We start from the raw sequence: 14,235 nt of genomic DNA on the forward strand, positions 1-14,235 counted from the left end.
CTTTTTCTGAATCGCTTTGACCAGATGAATATTTTGATGTGGTTTTGAACAAAATCCGGTCAACTTTGAACATTTACCCCTGTATGACCTTGAAGGGGCCATAACTCTTGTTGGATCAAGGTGCATTTTTGCCACCAAAGTTTTTCTGGTAATTCAAGGCCTTCAGCAGAGTTATAACTTTGTTCCAAGTCTTAATCACAAAACCTGCACGACATAATTATGAAAGCCATACATTTTGCAACTGGACTACTATTTTGTACTCGACTCGGTTCACAAAACTGGCCACAGAGTCTTTTGATGATCACACGTCAGTGATATACAGTTGTGGGAGGACAAGATGTTGATTCAGCTGTTAAATGGATTACTGGAGCATTTTGACCGAATACCTCATACTTTTTAATCAGTGGCACTTTTCAAACTATTTACTTTATTTTGATACGCACTGTAATGTAATCAACTAAAATTGTCCCAGTTGGAATGTATTTGGTAAAAACGGGTCTCAGTATATTTATTTTCTGATTTCGCCTGAAAATGAACTGTTTTCTCGACCAATCGTTCCTCCTTTTCCTAAAATTACACCCCTGTTTATAATAAAGATAATAAAAGTGACATTAGTATAATGAGACCATTTGGTTAAAATCGCATTTTTTTAAAGGTTTTGACCCCTATGGAGCATTTAATGCAACCTTTGACATTGCTTATAGCTCGAGAACCATACATCGCAGATAGACTTAACTATACTTTTTCTGAATCGCTTTGACCAGATGAATATTTTGATGTGGTTTTGAACAAAATCCGGTCAACTTTGAACATTTACCCTGTATGACCTTGAAGGGCCATAACTCTTGTTGGATCAAGGTGCATTTTTGCCACCAAAGTTTTTCTGGTAATTCAAGGCCTTCAGCAGAGTTATAACTTTGTTCCAAGTCTTAATCACAAAACCTGCACGACATAATTATGAAAGCCATACATTTTGCAACTGGACTACTATTTGTACTCGACTCGGTTCACAAAACTGGCCACAGAGTCTTTTGATGATCACACGTCAGTGATATACAGTTGTGGGAGGACAAGATGTTGATTCAGCTGTTAAATGGATTACTGGAGCATTTTGACCGAATACCTCATACTTTTTAATCAGTGGCACTTTTCAAACTATTTACTTTATTTTGATACGCACTGTAATGTAATCAACTAAAATTGTCCCAGTTGGAATGTATTTGGTAAAACGGGTCTCAGTATATTTATTTTCTGATTTCGCCTGAAAATGAACTGTTTTCTCGACCAATCGTTCCTCCTTTTCCTAAAATTACACCCCTGTTTATAATAAAGATAATAAAAGTGACATTAGTATAATGTCTGACTGGTGTAAAAAAATAAGCTGAAATATGCTCAGTTGCTTTGTGCTTATCAGTTGCTTTGTGATTATCTAATTTAATTGTGGCCTTTTTACTACTATTTTTATGCCATCTTTGACTCGGCATAGCCAGGACTTTTTTCGAGGGAGGGCAAAGCCTAGGCAACTTTCAGGAGGGATAAAATGTTACGAAAATGGGCTAAAAAGTATTTTAAAAAAGGCCAAAAAACTTCATCAGGGTAGTCAGCATCCCATAGGGGGACATCTCACGGGGAGACAGATGCCCTCTTGACTGAACTGCCTTACATTTGACAAACTGAATTAGATTCGTGCTCCTCAAAAAGGAGGATTTACGTCAAACCAAACCAAACCTATGATAGAAAGACATCTAGAAAGTGCCGATTGTCGGCCATTGTAGATATTCTTTTCTGCCTCATCCTATCAAAGAGCTTTAAAGGTAGAAAAAAGTTTGCTTTTAGTAGGGCGCACGCATTTTGTCCTTGTATCGGATCCCGGAGTAGTTTATCGGGCATTTTTGTTGTTTGGGAAACCGTGCCTAGAAAAAATTATAATTATAGGCCCTACATGCATAAAATGCGTCCGCCCCAGTATTTCTGAACACTAATGAAACCATGAAACTCTCCCCGCCCAGATGCATAGGGGGAGGGGCGCCCCTCCTCTAAAAAAACAGAAAACAAATTTGGACATTTTTAGGTGATTTTGACCCTTAGAATAGCCAATAGAGTCACATTTGCCCCTTTCAAAAACCTGGATCCACCCTTCACCCGTCGCACACCCTTCCCCACTGCACACTTCTTTTTGGTGAATCCCCGGAAATAGAGTATTCAGTAACTAAAAAAAGAAACAAACATGTTTTTTAGCCTTGGGTAGATTTCATTCGCTAAAAGAAACTTGATTTGGAGGTTTTCATCCCAGTTTTAGATTGTTTGCGGGATTTCTCTTCTTCTTTGGCTTTATCCGCTTCGTAAACTTTCCTCGCTCCAGATTTCTTCCCCGCAATCTTCGCTATTCTCTTCACTGTTCCTTTTGTTGCTCTCTTTAGTCCGAGCTTCTTCTTCTTCTTTTTCTTGACTATAGCATCATCTGTGATAGGACTGAATTCATGATCGATGGATAGAAATTCCTTCTTCCAGGCTGTGTTGTCGATGTCGTACGGACCTGCTTCACCGCCCCATTCAGTGGGAAGGATGGAAAGAGGAATGTAGCATTTTAGACTCTCGAAGTTTGAACCGTGCATTAGCATCTATTAAAATAAAATGTGACACAGATTTATAAGCTTTGTTCATGTTCTTGTGGGATGGAATTCCTTTCGAAACAGTTTGGGCACTGAGTTAATTATTTAAGTTTTGAATATTTTGAATCTGGCTGCATTATAATGAATAATGCCGGTATAATCGATGGAAGGTAGTTTTGAAGCAGGCCAGGTTGGGCCAGTTAGGGCAAGTGCCCGATACTCCTAAAGGTTAACACTGTATTGGGCAATTGGTTGTAATTTGGCGATTGACATCACAACAACGAAGTACTTTGGTTGTCTGATGGTTGTATCGCAAAGTTTTTAAATCGTTAAATTGACGTCTATAACGTCATAATATTATGTTACCACAACGTTTCTGATATTAGCAACGTTGTTATAACGTTATTTATAACATACATGTATAGCCTTAATGTACGATTTCCGTCAAATTTTAATTTTGTTATTCTTTATTCAAAATGTTGAAATAATATTAGTAATAACTACCGGGAAGGGTTGCTGTCCATTTTAAGTTGAAATGACATGGTAAATTGAAAGAAACCCCACTGGTTATTTTGGCCATTTAACATGCAGTTCTATGGGAGGACATATTATCATAATTTTTAAATTTTGATAATAATGTCGAACTTTGCTCTGTTGACCTACAAAGACAACAAATTTGGCCGATTTCATTTAGGTGCAAGTTGGGACATGTGCAGACATTACAAATATGCAAAAAAATCAGGTTTGAAAAAAATTAACCAATTTCATATTATAAGATCGTACATTATGGCTTTTATACAGGGTGTCCCCAAAAAAAGAGGCCCCTCATTGCGCCCTCCTTTTCGCCTATTTCTGAAAAGTTCATCAAATATATTTTGGTATGTAAAGACACCTTTAATTGTTAGCTTTAATAAACCAAAACAATTATTTCAATCGGCTCACAACCTTTGAAGATATGCCCTTTTAAAGACAAGTACCCGTTTTTCACTCTGTCCACGGATAGCAAACAGAGTGGTTGGGATGGGTCATGCTGTGGAGTGGCCTGCAAGATCACCATACCTCACACCATTTGATTTCTTCAATCCAAGATCTTTGCAAACGTATTACTGCAATATTCGCAAGTATCCGGCGCACAAGGTTGGTACGCAACGCAATTGGTGCAATGAGGACTAGGGCTGAAACCTGCATTCGTCAAGGAGGCAACCAGGTACACTGTAAATTCTCCCGAACACATGACGCTTCACAGACGCGTCCGGGGTGTTCATAATTATCTCTTTAGAACACTAGTGTTTTTGAAAATATGATAAGCCTAGCACATTAGTGTTCTTTTAGTATAATGTAGAACACAAAGTATTGATCAGACGTGTCACAAGTGTTCTGAATGATTATATTGAATACTGGTGTTCAAAAATGGAACGCATGAGGTAATGATACCGATGTGGATAAGCAGATAGAGGCGTTGGAGAGCTGCGACGTGTCAGCGAGAAATACATGGTGCTCCTTTGAAGGAGGGATATAAGTGACTACAACAACAATGGCGATGTAACGTGGAAACGCCGGGGAAAACGCTAATCCAAACTGTCTTTTTCAAGACAAATGGAGCTAAATGGGATGATAGTGAGAGTAAATTCGAAGGATTTAGGGAAGAATGAAATTCAGGGCAACATTGGGAGTCCGTATATCTGTTGACAGCGATGAACAAGCATCGGAGAGACACAAAGGCGAGATGGCCGAGCAGTTAAGGCGTTGCGCTGTCAGCCGGGAGATACGATCGGCGAGGGTTCGAACCTTGGGCTTGCCTTAGGTGAAAACTCTCGGATTTCATCGGAATTCTTCTGAACACCGCCAATATTTTGTTTATACTACCATGCATTTGTTTATTGTCGAGTAATGAGATTTTGAAAATGTATAAATAAAGGTTGAACACCAGCATTCTGAAAATCAATGTTTGAACACGTGTCATGTGTTAAAAAACCGTTACATTTCTTTCATGTGTCCGAGGTGTTCATAGATAGTAATTTTGAACACCAGTGTTTAAAGGATTAGAACACGTTACACTAGTGTTCTGAGGTAATAACACCTGTGTTCTCTACATTAACACTAGTGTTCTCTAAATAAGTTGAACACGTGTCATGTGTTAAAAAACCGTTACATTAATGAACGCGTTCCATGTGTTCTGGCCAATTTACAGTGTAGAGGGCAGAGCAGCACAGTAAACTCACTTCAAAAGAACCAAAGACAAACTAAACAGCCCTTTTCAGGGCTACCTTTTATTCCAAAAAGAGAAATGACTTATGTTGTCAATAAAAAGAAACAAGAAAGTAAGAAACATAATAAAACAAAAAGGCATAAAATAACCGAGAAAAACATAAGTATAGCCAAAGAAGTCCCATCCCACATCAATTTCGCCCAAATTAATGACACTTAACAAAATCCATAACCCATAAGCCCACCGGTAAAGCCCATTCCCTAAAATAAAGTTATTTCATAAAGTTATCATCGAGGAATGTTTTATATTCATGCATGGTATATGCACTTTTCAATCTTTGAAGTAGTCAAACCTCCTCCGTGGACAGAGTGAAAAACGGATACATTTCTTTAAAAGGGCATATCTTCAAAAGTTATGAGCCGATTGAAATTATTGTTTCGGTTTATTAAAGCTAACGGGTAAAGGCTTCTTTACATTCCAACATATACTTGATCAACCTTTCTGAAATAGGAGAAAAAGAGGGCGCAATGAGGGGCCTCTTTTTTTTGGGACACCCTGTACAAACTTTCATATGCAGCTACCGGTATCATAAGACGTTAAACCGACGAGCTCATTTCGCCCACTGGATATAATTAAACACCAAAACATGTTTTAAACATTACATCTACATGTACATAATATATTTTACACGTATATTAAAATGCACGTAATTATTTCGTTCTTAAACAGGGTATAAGGGATACACCATTTGATTCTCAGGGGAGGGCATTTGGGCCAGGCGGAAATTTTGGGTTTTTGGGGGGTCAGGCGAAAAAAATCTCATGCCCCCTGGAAATCAAATGATGCATTTCCTAGAGTGCTAGTGTGCCACAATACATGACTGGGAACATACAGATCCATCTATATACGATATATCTTCAAATTTCTTCAAATATCTGCATAATATATTAATTTTCTCAGAGAAATACAAGTCTTAAAAAACATTTAAAGAGAAAACTGTTGATTGAATGCTTACCCTGTCTTTGATTTTATCTTGCATAAATGGCTTCATACATGTGAAGACTGCATCCATGACAAGAGGTTCATTGATGAAGTGAATCCCTTGCAGTCGTACTGGTACGCAATTCTGTTCGAAAATACACAAGTGAAAATAATTTAAAGAACATTCTTATAATATGATGATCTGAAATACACCGAGATCTACGTGAAGAAAGCAAATGTAGATAGGCCTACATATTGTTTTTGTTTTTTGCGTGTTTTTTTTTATTTTATCACCAATGGGTAACAATATAACAAAAAACCAAACATAATGTTTAAAAAAGGGATTTTGCGATGATCTCACTAATCACTCAGATGCATGACCAGAGAATATGGCCTTTATTGGGGGGGGGGGGAGATATTTTATTAAGTGAAAAATTGCCTCCGACCCCCTCAAATGAAGCTTCATCGTCACTCCTAAATGCAATTAAGGAGATTTGCCTTTGTATTGATTTGTATATGAAATTTGCTAGACCACACTGCTGCTCAATCAAAAGTGATCTCACCAAAAATAAGCGTTTTAGAAATGCACCTTCTTTGCTACCTCTTGCCATTGGAGACTCCGCCATTAGTAGGCCTACATCAAATTAGCGCGTGATCTTGGTGTAGTCATTGATGGGGGCCTTGATATGAAAGATCACCTTAAAAAGGTTACTAAGGCTGCCTCCTTCGCCGTTATAGAATTTGTACGATTCGCAAATATCTTGACCAAAAGGCAACAGAGCGGTTAGCTCATGCTTTGTTTTCGTCGCAATTGGATTGTGCATTTGGCCTTCCTCAGCTGAATCGTATACCAAATTGTGCGCCTAGATTGGCGTCAAGGGCCAAATATCGCGATCACATTACGCCAGTGCTTCTCGATCTTCACTGGCTACCTGTTGTGTACCGTATTGAGTTCAAGATATTGCTAATCACCTTTAAAGCCTTTAATGGTCTTGCTCCATCTTATATTGCTGATCTTTTAATCACATTCAATCCTGGCCGATCTCTTCGCTATGCGTCACAAAACCAGCAAGGGGTAAAACTAAATTTTATGGCGAGCGGGCTTTCTGTAATGTTGCACTCCTTTCCTCACTTGCACACTTCAAAAGTCAGCTCAAAACTAATTTGTTCAAAATTGCTTTTACTGATTCACAGGGGCCTTGAAGTTTTTATTTAACTCTATGAACTGTCGTTTTGATATTGCTGTATTTTTAAATATATAATATTGCTTAAGCTTTACCTTGTACATATTGTTTGATTTGCCTGATTTAGTTTCTTTCACAGTATCTGCGTTTTGATATTGCTTTTTTTATATTATATATTACTATTTTAAAAGTGCAATATTAGTTTCTGTAAATGAAATTTTGTATCATTCTGTGTTGTTATATCGATGGCATTCTTAAAAATGTTGCATGTTTGTTGTTTTTATCTCTTTAAATTTATCATGTATAAAATTTGACCTTCGGGTCACCTTTTGATAAATGTTAATAAAATATGAAATTTAATATGAATATAGCTTTGCACACGTTGTTTGTTTTTCCCTGATTAGGGGATGTCATTTTCTTCGGAAAGGAGTGGGTCATTAATATGCCGGTGACCGGAGTCAATTTTTTATGTAGATGTACTGCTTGAATTTTTCTTTGTTGGTCAATTTTGTCCTGGTGTTTCGAGCCAGCGAAACACCCCCTGCCCCCGGTCAGTAAGCCTCTGCTCTCGTCAAGATTCATAACCAATACCACAGAGAGAAGCAGAGCAGAGAAGCAAAGAAAAAAGTTTTTTACTACTGAGAGGAAAACTACTAAATAACATTTGTACATAGGATTTGCGACTCGATCTTACATCGCGAAAGAAATTTATTTCATGGTCATTTGACGAGTCGAAATTTGAATGGAATAGAAATGTTTTAAGCACGGATTTTGTATTCTCACTGCACGGATTGTTAATCTCACTGCACGAACGTGCCAGGAGGCACGTTAAAATAACCCCTGAATTTCATCATAGTTTTAAGGGCTAGGTCACCAACCTTTGCACAGTATTTTTTTATGGGACCTGAGAGCACATCAGAAACACCGAATTCTATTCTGAATACGAGGACCGTCCTTCTGATATTCGCGTTATAGTACATCAAAAATTGACATTTTTGACATTTAACAATCCTCGAAGTAAACTTTTTCAATCTAATGCTATGTATTGAATGTATGTAGTTGGGATAAAAAGCCGGCCATCATATGTACATTTTGATCTTTCGTATTGCAGATTTACATGAAGTTTCCCAAAAAACGTAAACATTCTTCAATACAAAAGGTCAAAAGTTCATATGATGGACGGCTTTTCATCCCAGCTACATACACTTTAGGTATGTAGCATTAGATTAACAAATTCTACCTAGTTTACTTCGAGGACTGCTAAATGTCAAAAATGTCAATGTTTAATAGTTTGCGATAAAATTTGTATTATATCGCGAATTTTAAAAAAAATAGATAATTTGGTATCCGAAGGACATTCTTCGTATTCAGAATGCAATTTGGTGTGTCTGATCGTGCCCCTAAACACTATGATTTCACAGTCAATTACGTGTAATCACGCATCAGTTATAGCTGTATAGTCATATCGTATTAGTATTAATAGCAAGTTAAAGATAAAAATAGTATAACCTAACGATGCAGAAAAAACAAAGCAACAAATAATAGGCAACCTTTTACATAAAAAGTGGATAATATTAAAACATGATAAATGATGAGAATGTGTTTTGAACTAAATATTTCAAAAATGTAATCGGTATGTCAAATCAGGGACCGTGATCAAATTAATAAAACATGTCGCACTTTCATTTACTGTAAATAGTATGATATAGTCATATTTGCATAATGAATGCATGAGGAAAAGAAAATAATTGCATGTAAATTGCTTTTCTCAATTGAACAATATTGATTTTAATTTATTTCGAACCATTTCATCATCTTAGAATAACACGTATGGAATATTAATTAATTTTGCAGCCACAAGTGCGTAATTAAAGCGATATTTTGGACTATTTTAAAAGTAGAACTGTATGCTTCCAAGCACAACAGCATAGTTTCAAAATGATGGCTATAGCCATCCACGAGACAGTGCCCATGGTATAATTGTATTTTAAAGGTTTCCTTGATCATCAACATGATTTAGATATCTTCTTTAAATTACATAACACAAGATAAACCTTATATAATACAAAGACTAATGTCAAATTATGCATTCTAATTTTTGGAAAACACATTTTCTAATCTATTTCATAACTAGTTATCAAAAATAACATAAAATATTAAAATTATTAAACTTATGAGCTGAAGGCCCTACTTTGCTTAAAATGATAAATGATTCCATACCTGCTTTAAAAACATTTTGTTTGGAATTCTAATGTTTTTATTTTTAATGTATTTTTTATAATGTACTTTTTAAGATTGTGTGCTATATTGTTATCAATCAATCAATCAATCAATCAATCAATCAATCAATCAATCAATCAATCTATATATCAATCAATCTATATATTAATCAATCAATCAATCAATCACTAATTACCTGGAATATTGTAGTAAGTTTCTTGGCAACACTTGGACTAAAGGTAATCGCATGTGAAGGTCCAATAAGATCTAGATCCACCAGAAGGACGACACCGTTGACTTGGACCTCGTCATCTTCTACTAGATTCTCCATCACCATGAACACTGCCTTTGCTATATCGACTACGGAGTACTTTTTCGGATCCCAAGAACCAACTTGAAAAAGGAAAAATATTATCGAATTTCATGTAAGAAATAATTGTTACCTGACAGGACAGTAAAAATAACATACTTGTTATCCTTCATTTCTTATGAAAACAAGGAATTGGAACAATAATATAAGAACATTACTTCATTGAAAGGAGTAGGAGAGTCGAATGTGTGGGAGAGAGAGAGAGAGGGGGGGGGGGGGGAGAAGGAAGGAGGGGAGGGACAAAGGGGGGGGAAAGAGGGAGAGAGCGAGAGAGAGGGGGAGAGAGGGGAGAGGTCGAGGGGAGATAGAGGGGATCTGAGAGAAAAGAGGAATGCCACTATATTTCACTGTCAAATTACTTGAAATGTTAAGTTTCTATTTTATATATTATACCTCACCTGCTTTCATTGCGATAACTGGTCTTCCTTCTTCATCAAGTTGACTCAAAACCATCGGGAATCCATCATCTAAAACATGCTTGATTGCAGTGGGTTTATAATCCTTAAAGAAGTCCGGATGCTTTATATGTAGCTCGTGATACTTCACTATAGAGTTAAAAGCTCTCTCAACCTCGAATTTCTTGGCGCGTAGAAATCTAAGTAAAAATCTCTCATCATGGCAGAATTTTATGTCTGATCTCTGTTCCATGCGTTTCTTCAAGTTCATAATGGCAAGTTGTCGTACAAGATCTGTTTCACCGAGTTCATTCTCAGCTTTCTTTTGTGTTTCAGGACCGAGGGTACATATGTAGGTGTCATCGTCACCGTTGACTTCATCTGGAGATGAAGCTGATGCTCCTAGAGCACTGTCTGGTGAGTCTGGTGGTCCATCGGGTAATGATCCATTGGATTCTGCTTCTTTATCCATTGTGGGTGATGACCTTGAGCGTTTTGCCACCGCTGTGTCTGCTATTTGGTTCGGTTTGGTCATCACAAATATCTTAAATTTCTGCAGGTTAATGAGAAAATTATTTTGTTTAGCATAGGGTTATGGTAGGGCAATCTTGTAATAAGACTAGTAGAGTTTCACCCTATTCGACAATCGCTCCATAAATAGACTTAAACTAAAACTTAATCCATCAAGCAAAACGAGTTGACAGCTTAAATTCTATATTCAGGATATGGACAATTTCAAATTACTCAACTACTCAAGGTATATAACATTGTAGTTTCGACTGCCTCGAAAACAAACAATCCTGACATTTCCATTTAAGTACGACGTTGATTAGGGCCTATACATGGTACAATGTTCAACAGTTCAGGCCAAATATCTCAAAGTGACCCTTACAAATCGGTTGCATGCTAGAGATAAATATGACATATGACTACTTCGTGGTTGTTATCTATACCATTAGGTAAACAAGGTAAACAAAATGATATTTATAACTTGTGGAGTGACAATTACCAAATCTATTATTCTTTATACACTTTATACTAGCAGCAGCTGTCACAGTGACTTATTTATATAATTATGTTCATTACAAGATGGTGGACAGTATGATTATACATACATTATAAAATTGGCACCACAATGTTCTCAACAATATACTCTAAAGACATGTAAGATAATACCCTGTTGAAGACATTTGTTTTGTCCCTGAGTATATTAATGGATGAAATCACGATACTATAGCTGACGCTGAACATATGACGTCCTATCTTACCATTAAGGCAGTTTAAGTGTGATCAAAGTCTATGCATTTTACCCAACTCATTGCATAAAGAGTTAACACACAATTTCACATGCATTTCATTTCAGATCGAGTTAAATGGCTGTAACTGAATTTTTTTATGGAAACCAGATACAGTTCAGAAACAGGCTCGATAAGAGGCCTTAAGGAATACATTTCCCTTCTATGTAGAACCCCCAATAAAATTCCTTTAGGTTCTTAAAATGGAAGGCTCTTTAAACCTTTACAGGACCGCTTTCCGCCGATATAGAATCCTTTAAAGGATGTCTCCGGCAATCACAACATTATGTTTTATATGTTAGAAAATCAATTATCAAGCACGAATTACATGGTTTTATTTAAAACAAACTCGTATTGACCATAAAAACGAATTAAAACAGCCGTCTCTCAACACGCGATATTCAAAATTCCCGGGCGTCGAGTGCAATGACGTCCCAGTAATACAATGAAGGCCGACAACTATTGAGCGCAAATAACCATGACGTCATTGCACTGGATAATTTCGGCGCGGGAATTTTGAATATCGCGTGTTGAGAGTCGGCTGTTTTTATTCATTCTTCTGCTCAATGTGAGTTTGTTTTAAATAAAAACATGTAATTCGTTCTTGATAATTATTTTCTAACATATAAGGTATAATATTGTGATTGCCGGAGTCATCCTTTAACCAGGCTTTAACAGAACCATATTGAACATGGTGAAGGTTCCATAATAAAAGGACATTATGTTATAACCTATATATCTGAGAATATAGGCTATTAGTATGCGATACAACAAGGGTATACCCATTACTTGCTTAGCAATTTGATATCATTTTCATTAGCTACGAAGGTCATTCAAAAAGTTCCACCTCTAGGCTTATACTCATATTTCAGCTTCTGCGAATAGTAACCTTTTCATATTTTCCATGATTATAAGCTGGAGCCTTATCTAGCTTGTGAGAAAATGTTTAATATCTGTTTTCAGTTGTTGTAGGTAAAGTAAAATGAAATCAGGATTCGGTGTCTACATCTATCTGATACCCAAAAACGTTGCCGAAGCAACATCTAATTGAGAAATAGTGCGGTGGCATTGAATAAAAAATAAAAAAAACCATACAGACACTAATAATCTTAAACACAAAATAAATTAATTGTTACTTAATTTATAACTGTTGATTCTGGTGGAGAGGACATAGAGGTTTTAAACACTTTCAACTTTCTTGTATCACCTATTGCTGACGAAGGAGGCAGCGGTCAAGAAATCAAAAGACGCCTGGCAATTGCAAGAACATCTGCTATTGTTCTTGCGACATTTGGAAAGACAGATGAGTTTCTAGAGCACGAAATATAAAAATATCAAGTTTTAATGATTTGCCGTCAGATTTATATTATATCCCGAATTTCAAACAATTATTTGATACTAGAAGCATATTCCTCGTATTCAGAATGCAATTTGATGTGTTTGATGCGCTCTCAGGCCACACAAAAATACTGTACAAAGGTGGGTGATCAACCCCTTAAGACGGCATGTTTATTACTTGTTTAGTTCGGATTAGTGTAGGATAGATACACACATATTTGTATGTACATTTGGTGTGATATTTTTACCGTTTCCGGTGTATCAAACCAAGAAAAAATCACCAACAACAAAATCTGGAAGAGGTGTCAAATCAATATACCTTTACCCTCATTTGTAGGTGACATACGTGTAGGTGTATATTCATGCTGCATTTGAAGAAGCTATACCATACAGAACCAGGGCAGGGGCGTAGCAAGAGCATCAGGGGCCCATGGACAAGGAACAGTACGGGCCCTTTTAACCAGGGCGGGATTTAGCCTACCTTATGGGCCCTGCGCCAGGCCAAAATTTGGAGGCCCCGAACTCCTCACGTGCCGAGGAAGGCATATGCACTCAAGTCAGTGGCCAAGTTTTGGTTTAACTAAAGGGGCCTAACATATTTTGTTCAATTCAATTTCAGACTACTTTGGCCCCAGATCAACATAAATTTGGTATTTGAATGCGCGCGAAGCGCGGAAAATTTTACAATTTTGCCCTATTTTGACCAAAAAACATGCTGTTATTGGGGTTAAAAGAAAGATGCATAGGGCAATTTTGGGGGCCCAAAATTGCCCTGGACCCGGGCCCATCTGGCCCAATGGTATAAAAATCCGGCCCTGCTTTCCATTATCAGCCCTTATTTAATTTTCGCTTTTGTGCTCGGGGCCCCTGAACCCTCAGGGCCCATGGACTTCGTCCACCCTGTCCCCCCCGCTTGCTACGCGCCTGAACCAGGGTGATAAGAGCGGAGGCAGACGTATGTAATGACCCCCTTTATAATCAGTTCACATAATTTGTTTACTGAATATTCTGCTTAACATTTCACACAAGATGGATAAAGGAGGCCATCACCATCAGAAAGCAAGGAACAACAATGAACCGAGACGAGGGCCAGTACAACCTAAGTCACATCTATGACGATCAACAACAGCTGCTCAGCTATCATCACATCAACAGTAGCATTGAGAAAGATAGCTGGTAGCTATCGAAACGTCTGCACGTATATGTGTTTAACTTGGACTAGTATATACAAAAATATACAGTTTTATGGAACAGTCCTGATGAATTTATTCAAGAGTCTGCTTTAGAGATTTTTTAAAAAGGCAAATTTGGTTAAGAAAATTTAGCACGAACTTCTATATAGGTTTCAAAATAAATGTGTATATAAAGGTGACGGCAATGAATGTAGGTACTACTTCTAGATGTAGATTCAATTATGCGCTACGAAGCATACACGGCCTCGACTTTTCAAACAAACAATATATAAAATAGAGATATACCTACTTTTCAAAGCTGCTGTGATTCTTTATTCATTCCTCGCCTCCGCATTTTCTTGATCAGACGCCAAAAACAGATGATGGTTAATAGCTCTTATGGTCAATTATGGTGTAAGTGAAAACAAGAACAGTAAGGGGGTTGATAGTAAGTGCTAT

At 37.1% G+C, this 14,235-nt stretch overlaps 1 protein-coding gene across 1 annotated transcript; it reads right to left on the bottom strand.

Annotated features, from left to right (window-relative positions):
* Positions 1 to 1,309: 1,309 nt before the first annotated feature.
* On the bottom strand, positions 1,310 to 14,235 carry LOC140149876 (clavesin-2-like). Its single transcript, XM_072171900.1, has 5 exons — positions 14,087 to 14,235; positions 9,975 to 10,524; positions 9,403 to 9,599; positions 5,837 to 5,947; positions 1,310 to 2,621 (listed from the first exon to the last, which is right to left on the bottom strand). Exons 2-5 carry the CDS (start codon positions 10,504 to 10,506, stop codon positions 2,259 to 2,261), a joined length of 1,203 nt encoding a protein of 400 aa, XP_072028001.1. The 5' UTR covers positions 10,507 to 10,524; positions 14,087 to 14,235; the 3' UTR covers positions 1,310 to 2,258.

This window comes from Amphiura filiformis, chromosome 4 (assembly GCF_039555335.1).
Source record: "Amphiura filiformis chromosome 4, Afil_fr2py, whole genome shotgun sequence".
Taxonomy (NCBI): Eukaryota; Metazoa; Echinodermata; class Ophiuroidea; order Amphilepidida; family Amphiuridae; genus Amphiura; species Amphiura filiformis.

Excerpts from the sequence above, each read along its gene's own strand:
- LOC140149876 (XM_072171900.1), bottom strand. The coding sequence starts at position 10,506 with ATGACCAAACCGAACCAAATAGCAGACACAGCGGTGGCAAAACGCTCA. Across the intron at positions 5,948-9,402 it reads AACTTACTACAATATTCCAG|AATTGCGTACCAGTACGACT; the intron begins GTAATTAGTGAT and ends ATTTTCGAACAG. Across the intron at positions 2,622-5,836 it reads AAGATAAAATCAAAGACAGG|ATGCTAATGCACGGTTCAAA; the intron begins GTAAGCATTCAA and ends TTATTTTAATAG.